Here is a 20,465-nt window from a genome sequence, read left to right on the forward strand (position 1 = left end):
AACAGCAAGTTCCCTTACCGGTCTAGGAATGGTAGAACGATGAGTTCGATGACGGTTTGGATGTACCGTGCACTATTCAGTGTCCCCTCGACGATCACCAGTGGTGTACGGCCAGTGTAGGAGATCGCTCCCCACACCATGATGCCGGGTGTTGGCCCTGTGTGCCTCGGTCGTATGCAGTCCTGATTGTGGCGCTCACCTGCACGGCGCCAAACACGCATACGACCATCATTGGCACCAAGGCAGAAGCGACTCTCATCGCTGAAGACGACACGTCTCCATTCGTCCCTCCATTCACGCCTGTCGCGACACCACTGGAGGCGGGCTGCACGATGTTGGGGCGTGAGCGGAAGACGGCCTAACGGTGTGCGGGACCGTAGCCCAGCTTCATGGAGACGGTTGCGAATGGTCCTCGCCGATACCCCAGGAGAAACAGTGTCCCTAATTTGCTGGGAAGTGGCGGTGCGGTCCCCTACGGCACTGCGTAGGATCCTACGGTCTTGGCGTGCATCCGTGCGTCGCTGCGGTCCGGTTCCAGGTCGACGGGCACGTGCACCTTCCGCCGACCACTGGCGACAACATCGATGTACTGTGGAGACCTCACGCCCCACGTGTTGAGCAATTCGGCGGTACGTCCACACGGCCTCCCGCATGCCCACTATACGCCCTCGCTCAAAGTCCGTCAACTGCACATACGGTTCACGTCCACGCTGTCGCGGCATGCTACCAGTGTTAAAGACTGCGATGGAGCTCCGTATGCCACGGCAAACTGGCTGACACTGACGGCGGCGGTGCACAAATGCTGCGCAGCTAGCGCCATTCGACGGCCAACACCGCGGTTCCTGGTGTGTCCGCTGTGCCGTGCGTGTGATCATTGCTTGTACAGCCCTCTCGCAGTGTCCGGAGCAAGTATGGTGGGTCTGACACACCGGTGTCAATGTGTTCTTTTTTCCATTTCCAGGAGTGTAGTCTTCCTACTGGCTTTATGTTGATTCGGCTTGTAATGTAAATATTTAACGTATAGCAATAAAAATATATTGATTATAAACCATCACCATCATCATCCTCATCCTCATCATAACCATCATCAACACAATTTGACAGACATATTTAGACAGAATTATACATTACAAATATAATTAATTATTATTTGAATTATATAATGTTACAGCTACAGAAGCGATGTGCACACACACCTGTACCCAGCTGCCGCAAATAATTACTCGAAAATGGAATTTTCGTGCCGAAAATGGTCATGAGATGTTGACTTTTGAAACGTGGGTGTGTTGCAGCCTTGTAATGTTTTACGTTTTAATGTATCAATCGTCTTAAAGTCTTTACGTATTAAGTTTTGCAGTTGTAAACCGAAATCACAAAAGAAAGTCTTCCTATTGCACTCTGACCGGAAGTGAGGAAACGCTGTGGCAGGAGCCGCTCTGCGGAAACAGGCGCAGCGAGAACTCACTTGGTCTCCTTGATGACCGCGTCGGTGATGCCGTAAAGGTTGACGTCATTGAAGGTTATGCCGAGTCCCACGCTGCCGTCGCCGGGGCTCACCTTGATCTGACTCACCTTGAGGGGGTTCATAGCCGGCACGTTGTAATTGCGGTCTCCTGCGGGACAACGGAAACATCAGAAATCTGCGCTCGAGGCTGCGCCGCGTCACGCCGGAAGCGGGACCCAGAATCTGCGCCTAGTCGGCAAACGTCATTTCTCAACGCACTCTGCATGATAGCACAACGATACGCGTATGAAAAAGTAATTTTCCCGGAATTGGCTGTTACGTGATAATTAAAAGCAGAGGGGCGCAAAACGTTAAAATAGTGAATTTACGTGTATTTTATTTCACTAACACATGAAATTTTGTTCGTTGGTAAAGTGGAATGTACAGTTTAGTTTTACTTTGGTGAGTAATTTGAAAACACTGTAATAAAAGAATAACTCGAGTTTCTTATGAAACACACGGGGAACGTTATTGGTGCCAAGTTAGCCATATGTTTCTTTAAGGGGGTAGGACGTCAAACGTGACGACTTGAAGCAGGAAACAAACAACAGGAATTTTAAATTTCCACTGTCTATCATTTTAAAAACAAATTCATAAAACTTTGTCAGAATGACTAGAAAGGATTCAGGATTTACATTTATAGTGGTGGAAGTTCAAAAATATAAGAAAATAATTTATTTTTTTACATTTGTATTTCACCCTTTTTTCACTTACCATTGGCTGCATTTGTTGCTATAGGTACACTTTTCTTAATAAGAAGGGAGATTCTTCGATGAATTTTGGACAGCATACAAACCATACTTACAGGTGTATGAAACTCTAGAATTTTCCAAATCTATTAAAAACTGTGATAAAAATTGAGATAATGAACTAAAAAATTGGAATTTTTTCTAAACATGAAGTTTAAAATGTAACAGCACATTCATTTTTCAATCAATTAAATAATTTCTAGAGTTTTATACATCTGTAAGTATGGTTTGTATGCTGTGCAAAATTCATCGAATAATCTCTCCTACTTATGAAGAAACGTGTACTTATAGCAACAAACGCAGCCAATAGAAGTGAAAAAATGATGAACTTTCACATGTAAAAAAAAATTTTGTAATTTTTTTAAACTTCCACTGCTATGATTGTGAATCCTGAGTCCTTCCTGGTCATGCTGACAAAGTTTTGTGAATTTATTCGTAAAAGTATAGACAGTGGAAATTAAAATGTCCTGTGGTGTCTCTCCTGCTCCAAGACGGCCCGTTTGACGTCCTACCCCCCTTAAATGTGTGAAGCGCCATTTCCAGACAACGCAAAAGACACAGAGAAGGTACGTTCAGTCCATTTCTTGAGTAAAGTTTTAACAACAAATAGGAACCGAAGAAGTTTAGTGAACAAATAAACAATTTACCAGATCGCTCTATAACAAACTTGTCTGACATTCGAAGGCTAACTTCTTAGCTAATTTTTGATTCTAGTTAGTTCAGGTACTGGGTAGTGACTTTCAATCTGTTACGCACTACTTTTGTCAGACATCTGTGCCCCAGAGTGATTCAGTTCGAAAGTGCTGGATGCAAGACTGCAACGCGGTTCCACTTCCTCAAAACTGCAAGGTTTGCTTAATATTTTCTCTACTTTAGTGGTCACCTTAACATATTTCTGGAAAGTTTCTTATTTTTTCTGTTAGAAAGACTAAACGAGCATATAAGTCACTGTGAAAAAATTAGCACAGGTACACACTCCTATGTCCCTAGGCATTAACTGAAAGCAAAAATTTTTAAAAGAATTACCAGATAGGAGTAGACCTCGCGCTCAGAGTGTTTCTTACAAATTTAACTATTTATATAGAAAATTCATCCGTCACGTAAATTCAAATTATTTCGAAGTGTTTTAATTTTAAGTTTGAAGTCAGATAACAAACGAGAAAGAAATATTTTTTTCGTATGATATAACTAAAAGTTAACAATTTTCTGATTTTTTTTTCCTGCACTGTAACACTTTGCTTCTTGCCAAATTTGATGTTTCTAGGTCAACGTGAAGTAGTCTATAGCTCTTAATGAGTGAGTTTGGCAGTATTAAAATAAGCTGGCCGTATCTTTTGGTTACACTGACTTAGACCTTAACTATTTTACCTTACCAAGGGACCATAGACATTAGAATGTGACGTAAATTTCAATTTGATACGTATACCTGTCCCTGAGAAAAAATGTTTCAACATTCGGACAAACAGACAAACGGACAACAGAGTTGTCCTACAAGGGCTCCGTTTTTAGTGATTTCGATACGGAACATTAATAAATACTAACAGGTTGCTAAAGTTTACAAATTGTGAAACGAGTGATTCGGAATCTTTGTTACAGCACATGTGAATATATGTAAGCATTAGCACAAAACAACAAAAGACGAATGACGTCATCAAAGCGGTTACAGTACCGAAACATTAGGCGACCTGGTGCTCTGTGGGCGTTTCTTAACAGATATAGATTAGCTTCGATTCAGAAACAACTTTCGTGTTCCAGTGTCGCACAGAAAGAATAAAATCTTGTGCCAGAAATCGTAAAGCTTCACATGGAACAGAGTTCTTAATACGGCTAACGATTTACAGCACGACATGGTATGGTACGCTACAGACTGACGACGTCCAGTACTCACCTTTGAGGATGCTCGGGATGGCCTCTTGTGCATGCTTGTAGGCGCAGTCGTTGAGGTTCGGGTCATTCTTGGAGCACGGCTTTATGTAGCTGGCTGCAACGGTACAGTTTTGATTTTTGAGACACTGCTGTCTCCAAAGCTATAAGAGCAGTTAACAGTGACAAGAAAGAGAGACAAAATAAAAACTTCAAAGATAATCGAGTGAAAGAGATACTCAAATGCTGTTCTCAAAATAAATAAATAAATAAATAAAACGAATAACTCTCTGTCAATCTGACACACACACAACGTTTGATTGGAAGCGACGGCACTATATCTATTGCGGTGGTACATAGCTGTTGGCTCTCCTTTTTCTTATTGTTGCTTTGCACGCTATACCACCCACCTGAACAAATTTGTCTCTTTATGAGGTGCAACAGAGTTATATTGTTCTCGAGTTTTCGCAGTTCTCCTTGCTTCTTATTCCAGTAATACCTAAATGCAAACTGATCTGAAGCATTACATCCACACTTAGAAAATATATGTACATCATAAATTCACATTTCTAAAGAACTAATAGTGTGAGTAGATTAACTGACTTTTTTCCCTCTTTTCCCTTTTATAATTATCGATCGGAAGACGAGACTGTGCTTTCACTGACTACCAAGCTTTACTTGATGATCAGTCAGTAAAGAGGAAGTTTAACTGTTAATAAATTAGTTTGAGACATTCTTGCGGATCAGATACTAGACGCAGTCCATGCTCATTCGAATAGATATGATGGTTGAAAGCAAGTGGCGACGTGTCACAGACAGTCATTCGTTTGGAAGGAAAAAGAGGAAGGGACGAAGGTTAGCTTTGAACGTCGGCGAAGAGAACATTAGAGACGGAAGACACGCTTGATTGGGGAAGGATGGGTAATGAAATCATTCGTGTCTATTTCAAAGGCCCCAATCCAGAAATTTATGGTAAGCATGGAAAATCTAGAGCTGGATGGCCCTCTGAGGTTTGAGCCACCAACCTACGGAATGCGGGTCTCGTGTCCCAACACATTCTTCTCGAGTCACTTGGGAAAACCAAAGAAATCAAAATCAAGTTCGCCAGACAGGGGTTGCTATCCCGTTTAATCACAGCAATAGTTCATTCTCTTAACGAGTATGCCACTTCACTAGTAATTGTATTTTTGAGGCAAGCGAATTTGTGCGCTAGTTGATTTAATTGTTTGTTTCAACTCGATAGAAATGGATGAAATAACAACAGAATGGAAAAGGAGAACTCATTAACTACAATATCGTTCAGTATTGTATCTTCAACGAAAAATCAGACTTTTGGAAAAACATATTTATTTATCACACACATGCCAAAAAGCACCAGCACTTAGTATAAGATAATTCGAAATTAAGGTAAGTTTAATAGCTCTTGTCTTTTAATCTGTTCCTTCGAAAACAATCAGACTAGAGACGAATATTGAAGACATACTCGACGCTAATTAGCTATGGGTCAGAAAATGAATATATCAAGGAAATTATTGTAATAACTAGTGGTAGCTAAATATAACTGAGTAAAATAGAGGTGACGTAAACTCAGCGAAGCGGTTACCAATAGCTGGAAGCATTAAATACGAATAATTACAGTGAAATGTGTATTAAGAGGAGCTCAGTTTCAAGGGGCAAAAGAAAGTGTCACTGTTGTTCGTCTCACGGTAAGTGGTCAGCGCGTTTTCACAACACACCTAGCAACTTGTTCTGATCACCGACAGTGTCCAGGGTCTTCCGCTGTGAAAAAACTGGAACGGGATACAAGTAAACGCACGAGAACAACTGAGTTACTTCTTGAACGTAAGGAAGGGGCGAGTTAAGTTTCACAAGACGACATGACGACATCAGGAGTCGACATATGGCTGTGAGGCGCCAGTGCTGCCGTCCCACGGTCTCTAACGCAGCGGGCGGGAAACAGTCGGTTAGCAGGCCAAGCAGCCACAAGGTCTAGCATTCAGATTTATTTCTGAATTAAAAGACGGTAGCGGGGAAATAACAGTTCTCTCTATGTAGAAAAGAAAACCTGCACAAAATGAAGCGAACAGACGTTTCTCAATTAAAGAAAGAAGAGCACTGCATTCCAGACCGGCAGAGGAAGCTATCGGAACAGGTACAAGCAGAATGCTATGCGGAAATGAATATGACCAGTGACTCAACCGTTAAATAAGAGACTGGATCCATTTGGCAGTTGTTGGTGAAGATCTTAAAAATTTACCGAACAGAAATTTAAGTCTATGAAACAAACGCCGGCCCGAGTGGCCGAGCGGTTCTAGGCGCTACAGTCTGGAATCGCGGGAGCTCTACGGTCGCAGGTTCGAATCCTGCCTCGGGCATGGATGTGTGTGATGTCCTTAGGTTAGTTAGGTTTAAGTAGTTCTAAGTTCTAGGGGACTGATGTTAAGTCCCATAGTGCTCAGAGCCATTTGAACCATCGTTTACACCGTATAGCAATTGCGAGACAGGCGAGGAAGTTCAGGTGACAATCTTTGGGAGAAAAGTCGCAATTTTATCCCTTACAAGGCCGCTACGAGTGTTGAGAAGAATTGTATTACTGCCACTCCTAAAATATGTGAAGTATCTTGTTGAATTATCATGTGTGCACATTAAAAATATTTTACCACACTTTTTCCCCTCATGCAAAGACGTGTTTCGGAGAAGCGAGGTGTGCATAATGTGTTACTTTTCCAAGAGACTTAATACGTACACCAGGGAAGAGATTATGTTGCCGGGAATTCTCTGGGATAGAGAGAGATCCTCTTTCTTGGGTTATATGTGTTGTAAACAAGAAGAAGATATGAAAAAAGCTTGCTAATGGTTGCTCATCACATTTTTCCTGCTGACTCGGCAGCGATGTGCTTGTATGAAAGAAGGAAGAGTCGCTAAGAGGCCTACAGTTGATGCTGTACCACCATGTCAAAATCTAAGTACCCCTACAACTAGCTGGATAAGTAATGTCAAAGGTTGGTAGGGCCCGATAGGAGCATGCCTACTGAAGCACAGCGGTGCCCACATCTAGCTGCGGGATGTGGACTGCTTTAATATAGTTAGCAAGAGATGGTGTCGAAAGTGCACTCAGCTGAAAACAATAACTAAAGCCATTGAATTAAAAATACGGTGGTTTTGTCAATAACTCCACTGTATAATCACTTCAAAAGTAACAAAAAATACATTTGTGACGAAGGTATATTTGTTAGCATCGAGAAAAAATATAAATTTTACATAAACTTATTCCCAATTGCTTGAAAAATATTTTAATTAGCTTGTGCGGGTCGTATTTCTTCACTATAAGCTTTTTTTCGGCAAGAGCTGTCATTTTATCTGTCAAAAATAGTATTCTGTACAGACGAAATTAAGTAATTCATACTACATGTCACCAGACAAATATCCCCTCCAAGGTGCATTATGAAAGTCACTCCACCTAGACATACGCTTGACACTCGTTCCATACTAGGCGGAGCAAGATCGTGGTGAAGAAATACAGACCAGCACAAGCTAAATATATCATTTTTCAGCTAACTGGTAATCATTTCATATAAAAAATAGCTGATAAACAAGGCACAGCCCGGGTATTCATTTTGCCAGTTTTCTGTTAGAAGCTAAAACGACAAAGAACTGTTTTTATAGAGAAGTATCAAAAACAAATTAATTTCCATATATTCCTGAAAACACCTCTGAAATTATGGAACAGTCGTACAAAGTAGAAAAAGTAAGAAACAGTCTCGATTCCATTGTCGGTTGTATTTTCTAGTAGTAGACCATCTTCATATAATGCGCCTTGCGTCTTACGATGATGACACTTGGAACAGCTGGGTTGACCCCAGTCACACAACTGCTGTCCCAAGAGTCATCATCGTAAGCCGCAAGGTGCATATTCTGAAGATGACCTACTACTAGAGACCGAACCCGCTCATATTTTTAATAAACGACTGTGCGATCGGCTGTTTCTTACAGTTTTACTTAACTGACAGATCACTGTTCCCAGATAATATTATCTAAAATTATGTAGTCGTACGACGAAATATGCACAATACACAAATGTGAACGTACAATATCCAGTTTAAGAAACATTACACCCCGTACAGCTTTTATATGCTGGGAGCAGCTGTGAACATCTCTATGGCAACGCCTCTTCATAGCTCTATAGACTGCTACTGTTTTTTCACCAACAGCCACTCGTGCTTCGCAGTTGAAAACTATCAAAAGCGCTGCCAGGGTGTCAGGGCTTCCATTAATTTAACTCGACTGTACGAATGTCTTAAAAGTAAAGAATAAATGTATTAAAACTTCACGCATGATGCAGCAATTTTTCACGCGTCTCATTGTTTATTACGTCATACCTCCCTAAGTATGTAAGGGTAGGGGGCCTTGCTCCCACAGCAATTGTTGCCTGACAGTACAGGAAATCCGTGCCAAGTGTGGTTGAAATCAATCCTGCGGTTTAGGAGCAGATGTGAACACACAGACACACACACACACACACACACACACACACACACACACACACACACACACAGGCACACACACACACACATGTATATGTACATATATGTGTGTGTGTATGTTGACATATGGATGTCATATTTTGACTACTTATATGCTGTTGGCCCAGCAGAGAAGAGAAAAATTTAAATTTGAGGATGGCAACAACAAAATACTAAGTTCTCACGGAACAGTCCATGAAAGCCCTACGGACCGACCGACCACCCTGTCATCCTCAGTCCACAGGCGTCACTGGATGCGGAAATGGACGGGCAGGAGATCAGCACACCACTCTCCCGGACGTATGTCAGTTTACGAGGCTGGAGCCGCTAATTCTCAATCAAGTAGTTCCTCAGGGCAGTATCGGGGTAGTACGTAAATTGGGGATCCAGGCTTGACCACTGAAAGCAGGTTAAAATGGCTGTAGGTCGTACGGGATCCAATATTTTGGAGATATGCGTCAAACCAGTCTTCATGGCTCGGTTTTCAAAATTTAGAATAGGGTCGTATTCGACGACGCGAGTGCAGGCCTCGAACTGAACAGGCAGTGAAACTTCAGTGGACTGGATGTGGCTACTCACGTAGCTTGAGAGCTGACGAGGGAAGGACGGAAGCCGAGACAAGCAGCAACAGCAGCAGAGCGCAGTAGGCAGCGGCGTCCATGTCTGGTGCGCTTAGCGTGCAGGAAGGCACTGTCCGGCGGCGGCGGCGGTGGCGACTACGCAGGCGGCGGGCAGCGCGCCCTTTTATACAGGCGCTCCGAGGTCTGAACCCCCGCCCAGCCTCACGGCGCGCCGACCGCACAACTAAATCTTCCACGGGCAGCACTGACGCTCGCGCGCACTGTATGACGCAGCCAGCGCCTAATCGACGTTAATCGGACCCCGAGAATTGCCGAAATACCTTAGGATAGAGAAAAAGAAGTCTGGTGCCTGTGTGCTTAGGTCATATGAGAATATTAACGACTATCTAGAATAGCAGCTGCTGACGTTTACTGGCTCACTGACAGCAAAATGGCTGACTCGGTCCAGCGACTGGATGTGGAATTTGCCCTTGTCACACTGCGAATACCAGTATATCTATACCCAACATGATTTACTCGAAAAGTTGACACTCTAAGTAGTTTATAAATGCCCGAGATATATATTGCAGGTTTCCGACAAATGACAGAACGCACACGAACGGGTATATGCCGTATTATGAAAACCTTTTATGTACCGAAATACTAAACTTCTTTATTAAATAATATTTATAGCAAATCGGGAAACAGTCCTAAAGTAGGACCAGTATGAGTGATATATTTCCCACAGTAAACTCCGATTTTCCCACTAATGAAAGCCAGATCTTTTGATGCAATTTATCTTTTCTTTTCCTTTCAAGCGACATTCATTTGAGGCCGGAAGTTAAACTCTGGCTGTTTTGCTCTTCGTATTTAACACATTTGCGCCTTTTTTTACTCTTCCTACAACCTTGAATTTAGAAGTCTAAAACCATAATAACATCCATTAACATATTTCTAAAACAAAGAGCTTTTCTGCAAACCTCAATGATATCTTATCACTACTTATCAGTATCTTTTGCAGAGCACTTGCATGCCATAGATAGTGTTGTTGCTGTTGTGTATTCAGTCCAAAGACTGTTTTGATGCAGCTCTCCATGCTACTCTATGCTATGCAAACCTCTGCACCTCCTCCAAATAACTACTCAACTCACATGCATTTGAATGTGCTTACTGTGTTCATCTTTTGGTCTCCCGCCACAGTTTTTTCCAACCACACTTTCCTCTGATATTAAACTGATGATTCCCTGATTTCTTAGAATGTTTAGTATCAAACAATGTCTTCTTCTAGTCAAGTTTTACGTTGCAAAACCTTCCACTCTCTTTCTTGTATGAACTGCTTATCGTCCAGGTTTCACTTCCATGCACGGCTACACGCCAGTCAAATAACTTCAGGAAAGATATCCTAACAAGACAGTTTATATTCGATGTTAACGAATTTCTCTTCTGAAAAAAATTTCCTTGCCATTGACTGTCTATATTTTTGTTCTCTCTCTACTTGACCCATAATCAACTATTTTACTGCCAAAACAGCAAAATACATATACTACATTTAGTCCCAAATTGGAATCTAACTCCCTCACCTTCACCTGTTTCAGTTAGAAAATATCCCATTACCTTTGTTTTGCTTTTGTTGTTCATGTTATGTACTCCTTTCAAGACATTGTCCAATCCAATCAAGTGCTCTTCCAAATCGTTTGCTGTCTCTAACAGAATAACAAGTACAATATCATCCGGAAAGCAAAAGTTTTTATTCCTTCTCCCTGAACTTTAATTTCTCCACCTAACTGTTTTCTATTTTTTCCGGTCGTATGCATACAGCCATCTCAATAGCGGAATGTAAGTTATGAAGATACGAAGTTCAACAAGACTCTACACCCAGTCCCCTAGCGGAGAAAGTGTCCGACCTGGCAAGGAGGAATCAAACCTGGGCTCCTTCAGTTAGCAATTCTCCGCGCTGACCCACAACTACCGAGGTAGACTTTTGCTTCTTTACTGCTTGCTCAACGGACGGATAGTACGGTAACATGTTTAACTTCTCATAGTCGGGGTGATTTAAAAACATCATATTCGCCATTGACTGCAGAAATAATTTATTTCACAATTTCAATTTCGGCCTTTCAGCCAATTTTAAGTAGTACTCGTTAAACTAAAAGATTACAAAAATGAAGCACAGAGTGCATAGACAGAGCTGCACAAACATGTCATGTAGACAGCAGTACGTTACAAAAAGTGAAAATGATAGGCTACATCACTTACAAGTTCCTTCTGTACATGTCGACTTTAAAATCCTCCGACATGTCAAAATAAGCCTTTTCACTAAAGAAAAACCCTAACGTCAGGCGACTGCGTAGCTCTGTACATTGTGACATGATGGAAATTTCGCCAAATGTTGGTAATGTTAACACCCTTCACATAAATCGTTAGTAATCAATTTCCTAACACACTGTTTACATGTGAACTAAGGCCGTTAACGCGAAAATATATTCACAAGTCTGACTGTTTGGACTCTAGTCAGAGATAATACATTCCAGCAATATGAACATTCTAGAAGAAATAGAAAGTTAAAGCTACTTTAAAAATCAATCTGATGACTTACTTAATTATCAGTCTCATTTAAGAAATAAAAGATTTCTAGATAATTTCCAGTCTATTTTATGTGCAACTGACAGAAAGTAACATGACATAAGGATGTGTGTTTGCTGGCCTAAAATTCTATACAGAAATGGTTGTCCTTGATTTCATAATATGTCTGGTGCTTACGGAGCTTTTATTCAGTAACTATGCACTACTGCTTTTTATTTTCGTCTTTATTTATTTTTAGAATCTCTTAAGTGATTTATGTTATCAGCTCTTCATAAATGCTATGTAACAAATTTTATCAGTGCTCCAGATGTTTTCTTTTGTATTGCACATTCTATGAATGGTAACGAGGAATGATTAAGTGCACTACCATACATTTTATTTTAGTCAATTAATTTTATCTTTTACATTTCATTTTGTCCTTAAGAGGTTATCTTGTCATATATTATTTATTTTCGCAGGCATCATACTAGTGCGTAATTACTTTTTACGATTTCATCGAAAGCATTTTAAGCACTTTGGAATTTATTGTTTTAGATAAATGTGTTTTTACACATCTACATTCCGCGTATCAGGACTTGGTAAGAAGACTTAGCCTGTATTTACGAGGTAGCGTCTTCTGATTTATGGTTCAAATTCGTTGTGCTTCATTGTTGGCTGTATCATTAGCGTTCATTTTGAGCTTTCTGTGTTTTTTCATCAGATGCAATGTACTTATAAACAAAATAATTCTTGAGATTACTGTTGCCACTTTCTGTATGAGTACTCAAGTCAGTGAGAGATCTTTGGAACAGATGACATATGTAATTTTACGCTACTTTACCATACTCATAAATAAATTTTCCTATCCTGTCCACTGGCGCCTTATGACTGTATAATCACCTAGAAAGCAATATATTGTCAACAGATCTAAACAGCTGTTATGTTATGAAACTTACAATCGTTATCGCTGGACTGTAATATCTCTGATTATTACACATACTGTCTGACATGTGAATGTACTCGCGCGCCAACGGCCTTAGTTCATCTGGAAGCATCCTGTTAGAACATGTATTTTTAACGGTTTATGTGAAGGACGTTAACATTGGTAATATTTCACTTTATTTCCATCATTTCACGACGTACAGGGCTTCGGACTCATCTGATGTTACGGTATTTGTACAGTGAAAAGGCTTATTTCTGATAATGGTGTGTCGGAGGATTTTAAACTCGACTTGTGCTGAAGCGAAATGTAAGCGATGTATTATTTTCACCATTTTTCTAATGAACTGCTGTGTACATGACATATTTGTGTAGTTCTGTATGTACACTCTATACTTCATTTTTATATTATTTTAGCTTTTTCAGTACCACTTACAAATGGCTTAAAGGTCGAAACAGCAGTTGTGAAATAAATAATTTCTACAGTCAACGGCGATTGTGATATTTGGTTCTGTGTCTCGGTGTATAAAGCATTCAATCGTAAACATACACAAAAATACGGGTCTCAATCCATAGCATAATTTTTCACATAATATCTGTGGTTTAAAAATGGTATCAGAAATATTTGAGGTTCACGTAGTATCTCACGTGCTTTTTGTAGACTCATTCATTCGGAGCGTTGAGTACGGCCGCTAGCAGGAGAGAATGTACTAATACAAACCATTGAATTCGCTGTGTCAGCGACAGCAGTGTAATGCTTAAAGCAAAATTTATATAATACGTTTTTTTATGAAGCATTAATATACTTTACCAATTTTAGATTGTGTGCTGTTTTAAAAAAAATGTGAAGTATAAGTATTCGTCTTCTTTACCTATGCGTCTGAGCCATTGGACGATCAGGTCAGATAATTAGCGTACTCTTGAGAATTCTTTTGGAATTATAAAAAACTTAATTGTTATTCGGGAACATTACATGTAACGCTGTGACTCTCTAAACGATGAATTATTTTAATGTTTGTTTTAGCCTATTAAATTAGTAGTAAGTGGTGCGTCTGGTGACGCAATAATGGCGCCATAATTGCACTATCGTGTTTCCATATTACAACGTATATAATAATAATAGTTTACAATTTGAACGAAGTCAGATCATCATTGATATTTTCATGCAAGTTATTTATTTGCATTCAAACCTAACACAAAACATAGTTGCAGTGCGGAATGGCAGCGTGGTTAAAGGCGCCATATCACGAGTTGCGCCGCCTCTCCCGCCAGAGGTTCGAGTCTTCCCTCAGGCATGGGTGTGTGTGTTGTTCTTAGCATAAGTTAGTTTAAGTAGTGTGTACGTCTAGGGACCGATGACGTCAGCAGTTTGGTCCCTCAGGAATTCACACACACTTGTACAAGACATAGTTTTGTGTCACCAAGCTCCTCCACTTTCCAACGACGACTTCTGAGTCTAATGCTTTAGGTTCACAAAGAGAACAGATATTTAATTGCTTTAAAGTGATACACGCAACAGGAGAATTTTCTTTGCTCTCAACTAATGAATCCTAAAGCCTAAGCATTTTATGTTTGCATCATTCTCTTTTTGTCGTTAATGTGATGCTACCTTCCTTCGTGAGCATTTTATTTTGTTACTTTAATACGTATACAATATCCTCACAAGTCGGAAGGAGATAGTATTACAATGTGCATCTATGGGTGTACATTAACTCTCTCAGAGTCAATGAGATCACGGCAGAGAAACGTGAAAGAGAGTGATATTCCAGCCCTAACACCCAAACCTGAAAAGATGTCAACGCCCACAACTCCAGCGCCACGTTCGTTGTCATCAGGTTGTTTGAATCCTTGTCAGCTACAGAGCATCTCGTTACCAACAGAGCTGTTATTTAATAACTCCATAGATACAGTGGTTACAGGATTATGAATTCTTTTGCAAAATATGGTTCACATATACCAACTATTTAATTAAATATTGTAAAAATTAACCTTCCTGTCGTAATGCAGTTGGTATTGCTACCTCACAGCCTTCCAGAGTAAGGCCAAGCGGTAACTCCCACCCTTTTGTAGCACCTACAATTTATCACACAACAACTATTCGTACAAATGTAAGGAGAAATCAGTTGCACAAAATATTGATTGACGACTTCCATCCACTGAAATACTTTCCTAGAGGTCGCTCACACTGCTGCAACTATATTTCACTTTTTTTAAAGGAAATGTAATTTTTAAAACATCGTCAGCTGTTATATAATAACGTCTTAATTACGAGAGCCAGTTTCTATCTGTTCTGTTCTTCATCTGCACGATATAAGTGCTACAGTAGTATTTGCTACAATGGTAACTACAGCGTGACTTATCTCCAAAGGAAATGCTGTCGTAGTGTTGCTATCGGCAAAATGATGGCCGCTATATATCCTCCTACTTAAGGGCCCCCATATTTAATTGTATAGAGCTATGCTGCCAGAGTCAGTCAACGTAGAAGTTTAGGTTTTTATTTTATAACGAGGTATCATACCCAGAAAACTTTTGTGTTAAGTGGCCCCATTTTGTCCAAAAAAGTCACATTGCCAGGACGGCTTGTCTTTCACAGTAATGCCAAAGTCTCATTATTCCAAAACCGCTCCCTTCTCCTATTTTCCCGCTTAGAAAATCTAGTAAGTTCCATTAGAACCCCAATCAACATTTGGCATACTGCTACAGCCGATCCCGTTCGCTGGCAAGGCAAAGTTCTGTCAGTAATCCCAACCTTGACAATATTCGCCTAAATAATTCCCTCCTGCAATCCTAAACCATAGAATCACCTCTTCCCAGTTCATTCTTCGTCCATATTGTCTCATCCGAAGTATTTTCCTGAAGCCGAGAATTAAATCTGAGATCTCCACGAAGCGAACCTCAGCGGCACCAATAACAGCAACATAACTACCAGTGTAATCACCACCACGTCTTCATAGAACAGGGACTGGTATGGCTGAAGAAGTCACATTCAGACGATAAGCTTGATCCAGCGGAACAACGAATGCTACATTCTCTTTAAAAGAAAAAAAAAGAAAAAGAAGACAGAGAACAGAACAGCTAGTTTTGATTTCCTCCTCGTACCCTTGAAGGATCGCTGTATTCTCACCCCCCCCCCCCCCCTCTGTCTCCGTTGCCTCTCTAATTCTTTTACCTTACGAGTAATGTCCATTATAAACAGAATCGTCGATTTCTTCTACACTTTGTGTGTATGTATTGTGAAGTAATGAACTAATTCCTGTTCAAACGTTCATTTTCATTGAATGTTGTCCGTAAGTAAAGTTGCGCAAGGGAGTGAGTGTTACAGGAAAAAATCTCATAACTTACTTACCCATTGCAATATCATCATATGTTTTTACGCAGTGGAATGTCCTGTCTCTTAACGACATCCGAGAACTCCCGATCAGGGCACTGCGATTATATCAAGGTCATTAACTTTTATAACTAAACCTTTTCTCCAAAAGAACAGGTGAGAAATATGCTAAATATGACTGGCATGATTCCAGCATTGTTCCACTGTTATAGACACGTAAATACCGGAAACTGTTACGCCACCAGAGTTGACCTTCACACGCGGCAAACTTCCAGCTTCTTTTCTGACATATCTCAACCTGACATGACGTCACACACCACTCTCTCCCAACCCCCCCCCCCCCACCTCTCTCTCGCTCTCTCTCTCTCTCTCTCTCTCTCTCGCTGTCTATTTCTTTCTCAATATGTTTTCGTGGTTGTACTCTGTGATGCTGAAATATACGGGCACTCATCTATCCCCGCCATCCTCCATAATGAAATTATACATGTCAACATTTCATCAGTCGTTTATCACTCCTGTGGATTTATTAACAGTGTGGCTTGTAAAGTTTGAGGACGTCACCTGCTTACATATCGTATTAATTTGGCCTTCTATGCTACCTTGGTATAACTCCTAGCGAGTTGTCCTGTGGCGAAGATGGGGATCCAGAATGACATTTGTCTAGACAGGTAAGGAACGTAGCCTCAAAATCTATTCATCCTAGCTGGTGACATAGTAACAGCGCACAACTTCTATTCGGTTCTGGGTCGCCTCTTAGCCTCACTCTTTGCACTAAGATGCACTAGCAGGTGAAGACATAAAACGGCTAAACCTCACTTCGCTTTTCAAAAGCTCAAAGATGCCTTTGAGAAGATACATAGTTCTAACTGGAAAATGTGCCAGGAACATAAATGCTTCAGTATTTCTCTGGATAACAATGTGATGAATATCAATCGTGCAATTAAATAGCTGGGAAAGAAATGGGCCTTCGCGAAGGAACACTCCGTAAACTTTCAGAATGGCATTACTAAGGCTCTCTGGGAACTAATATTAACAAAGTGGAGCATTCGTGACGTGTTGAATTTGTCTCCATCACGATCGCTGTTCCTCATGGATGTTTGCAACAAGGGCACCAACATGACGCAAACTTTAAATACTGACACAAGTGAGACTCTGAGGGCGTGTCGTAAGTCGTGCTTGGCTACCTCGGTCGGTAGAGCACTTGGCCGCCAAAGGCGAAGGTCCCGAGTTCGAGTCTTGGTCTGGCACACAGTTTAAATCTGCCACTAAGATTCATATCAGCGCACACTCCGTTGCAAAGCGAAAATTTCATTCTTAAGCATTTAGTTCCCCCAAGTTATTCTGCCCAACGGATATAATTCTGCTACACCAGAAGGACAGCCTCTGTGGTATATGAAGGATAGATGGAGATATTAGTTGTTGGGCAAGCGGGATGCTACCTCAACAGAGACCACTTTTGGCCATGTAATCAAACCAGGTGCTTCCAGTAGAGTCATTATGTAAATCATGCGCCGGCCGCGGTGGTCTAGCGGTTCTAGGCGCTCAGTCCGGAACCGCGCGACTGCTACGGTCGCAGGTTCGAATCCTGCCTCGGGCATGGATGTGTGTGATGTCCTTAGGTTAGGTAGGTTTAAGTAGTTCTAAGTTCTAGGGGACTGATGACCACAGATGTTAAGTCCCATAGTGCTCAGAGCCATTTGAACCATTTTTTTTTTTTTTTTGTAAATCATGCCTCTCTTGCTTTGTTTATTCAGTAAACTGTCATTATAATTATCCCAATTTATGATCCAAGGTGTTTGTAGAGACGTCTATGTTTACCAACTCATTTTACCCTAATATTAATGATCACACATTACTACCCAAACATGGAGTCCTGCTTCCCCCACTGATGCAGTGTGCTCCTGATGGTTCCCCGCCGTCAGTTCCGCACTACCCCCGCTCTTAGGGTAACCATCATCCTGAGACGTTACATGTCATAAATAGTTTGTACCTCACTTGAGCAATAGCAGTGTCAGCAAATGAACATGATATGATGATATTCGCAATTTCGTTTTTACGGAGTCTAACAGAGTGTTGTGCCCAGTGATATATTCTGCAATGTATGATGCTGTTCCCAATTTTAGGGCACTGTTTCTGAATTACCAGTAGACTATTGCGCCCCATAGTATTCTCCGCAGCATATTATACCATTCACAGTTTTGGGGCTATTTTACTAATTTTCTTTCACTAATCGAGAATATGCTCCTAATTATGGGACTTTAAATGTTTAGCAACTAGCATCACTGTTCATGCCCTGTAGCAACACAACATTTTGTGCTAATTTTATCGTTTTTCCCACTTTTCAAAAATACACATTAAACACAGGAAAAAAGTTTGGAAATTTGTGGTAAGGTTCTATGGGACCAAACTGCTGAGGTCATCGGTCTCTAGACTTACACACTACTTAATCTAACTTAAACTAACTTACACTAAAGACAACACACATACCCATGCCCGTGGGAGGACTCGAACCTCCGACGAGGGAGCCGCGCGAACCGTGACGAGACGCCTTAAACCACACGGCTACCCTGCATGTCTTAAACACAGGACTGTGAATGTTTAAAAATTTCCACAGTGAATTACACTCCTGGAAATTGAAATAAGAACACCGTGAATTCATTGTCCCAGGAAGTGGAAGCTTTATTGACACATTCCTGGGGTCAGATACATCACATGATCACACTGACAGAACCACAGGCACATAGACACAGGCAACAGAGCATGCACAATGTCGGCACTAGTACAGTGTATATCCACCTTTCGCAGCAATGCAGGCTGCTATTCTCCCATGGAGACGATCGTAGAGATGCTGGATGTAGTCCTGTGGAACGGCTTGCCATGCCATTCCACCTGGCGCCTCAGTTGGACCAGCGTTCGTGCTGGACGTGCAGACCGCGTGAGACGACGCTTCATCCAGTCCCAAACATGCTCAATGGGGGACAGATCCGGAGATCTTGCTGGCCAGGGTAGTTGACTTACACCTTCTAGAGCACGTTGGGTGGCACGGGATACATGCGGACGTGCATTGTCCTGTTGGAACAGCAAGTCCCCTTGCCGGTCTAGGAATGGTAGAACGATGGGTTCGATGACGGTTTGGATGTACCGTGCACTATTCAGTGTCCCCTCGACGATCACCAGTGGTGTACGGCCAGTGTAGGAGATCGCTCCCCACACCATGATGCCGGTTGTTGGCCCTGTGTGCCTCGGTCGTATGCAGTCCTGATTGTGGCGCTCACCTGCACGGCGCCAAACACGCATACGACCATCATTGGCACCAAGGCAGAAGCGACTCTCATCGCTGAAGACGACACGTCTCCATTCGTCCCTCCATTCACGCCTGTCGCGACACCACTGGAGGCGGGCTGCACGATGTTGGGGCGTGAGCGGAAGACGGCCTAACGGTGTGCGGGACCGTAGCCCAGCTTCATGGAGACGGTTGCGAATGGTCCTCGCCGATACCCCAGGAGCAACAGTGTCCCTAATTTGCTGGGAAGTGGCGGTGCGGTCCCCTACGGCACTGCGTAGGATCCTACGGTCTTGGCGTGCATCCGTGCGTCGCTGCGGTCCGGTCCCAGGTCGACGGGCACGTGCACCTTCCGCCGACCACTGGCGACAACATCGATGTACTGTGGAGACCTCACCCCCCACGTGTTGAGCAATTCGGCGGTACGTCCACCCGGCCTCCCGCATGCCCACTATACGCCCTCGCTCAAAGTCCGTCAACTGCACATACGGTTCACGTCCAGGCTGTCGCGGCATGCTACCAGTGTTAAAGACTGCGATGGAGCTCCGTATGCCACGGCAAACTGGCTGACACTGACGGCGGCGGTGCACAAATGCTGCGCAGCTAGCGCCATTCGACGGCCAACACCGCGGTTCCTGGTGTGTCCGCTGTGCCGTGCGTGTGATCATTGCTTGTACAGCCCTCTCGCAGTGTCCGGAGCAAGTATGGCGGGTCTGACACACCGGTGTCAATGTGTTCTTTTTTCCATTTCCAGGAGTGTATATAACAGCGAATACAGTCCTGCTGTGTACATTCTGCAAGTACACCACCTCCATCCAATAGTATTAGTAGTTCTGCCGATTTTATTCCAGTACTTGAAAACATGGCCAGCGATACCTGGATGACACCATTCCAGGACGTTGTATTGGAAGAGGAGGAGCAGTAGATAAACTTCACCGCCGGTGGTCTCCCAGGTCTCCAGACCTCACACCTTGTGACTTCTATCTGTGGGATTAGGTAGAAGACCGCGTTTTTATCCTCTCTATGCCTGACACTCTTGAAACTCTGAGACATCGCATTGTAGAGGTTGTGAGATCCATAACGAGAGACCAGCGGCTTCGTGTATGGTAGGAAATGAACCGTCCTCTTGATATTTATCGTGTAAGACATGGTCC

The 20,465-nt window shown here is 42.2% G+C and overlaps 1 protein-coding gene across 1 annotated transcript in view; it reads right to left on the reverse strand.

The window, feature by feature from the left end:
* The window catches only part of LOC126235314 (uncharacterized), a 195,201-nt gene that overhangs the window by 99,278 nt on the left and 75,458 nt on the right, over positions 1 to 20,465 (reverse strand). The window contains exons 2-3 of the mRNA XM_049944037.1: positions 4,142 to 4,234; positions 1,466 to 1,613 (exon numbers count right to left, since the gene is read on the reverse strand). Of these exons, the coding sequence (XP_049799994.1) occupies positions 1,466 to 1,613; positions 4,142 to 4,234 (241 nt within the window). The remainder of the gene's footprint in view (positions 1 to 1,465; positions 1,614 to 4,141; positions 4,235 to 20,465) is intronic.

This window comes from Schistocerca nitens, chromosome 2 (assembly GCF_023898315.1).
Source record: "Schistocerca nitens isolate TAMUIC-IGC-003100 chromosome 2, iqSchNite1.1, whole genome shotgun sequence".
Taxonomy (NCBI): Eukaryota; Metazoa; Arthropoda; class Insecta; order Orthoptera; family Acrididae; genus Schistocerca; species Schistocerca nitens.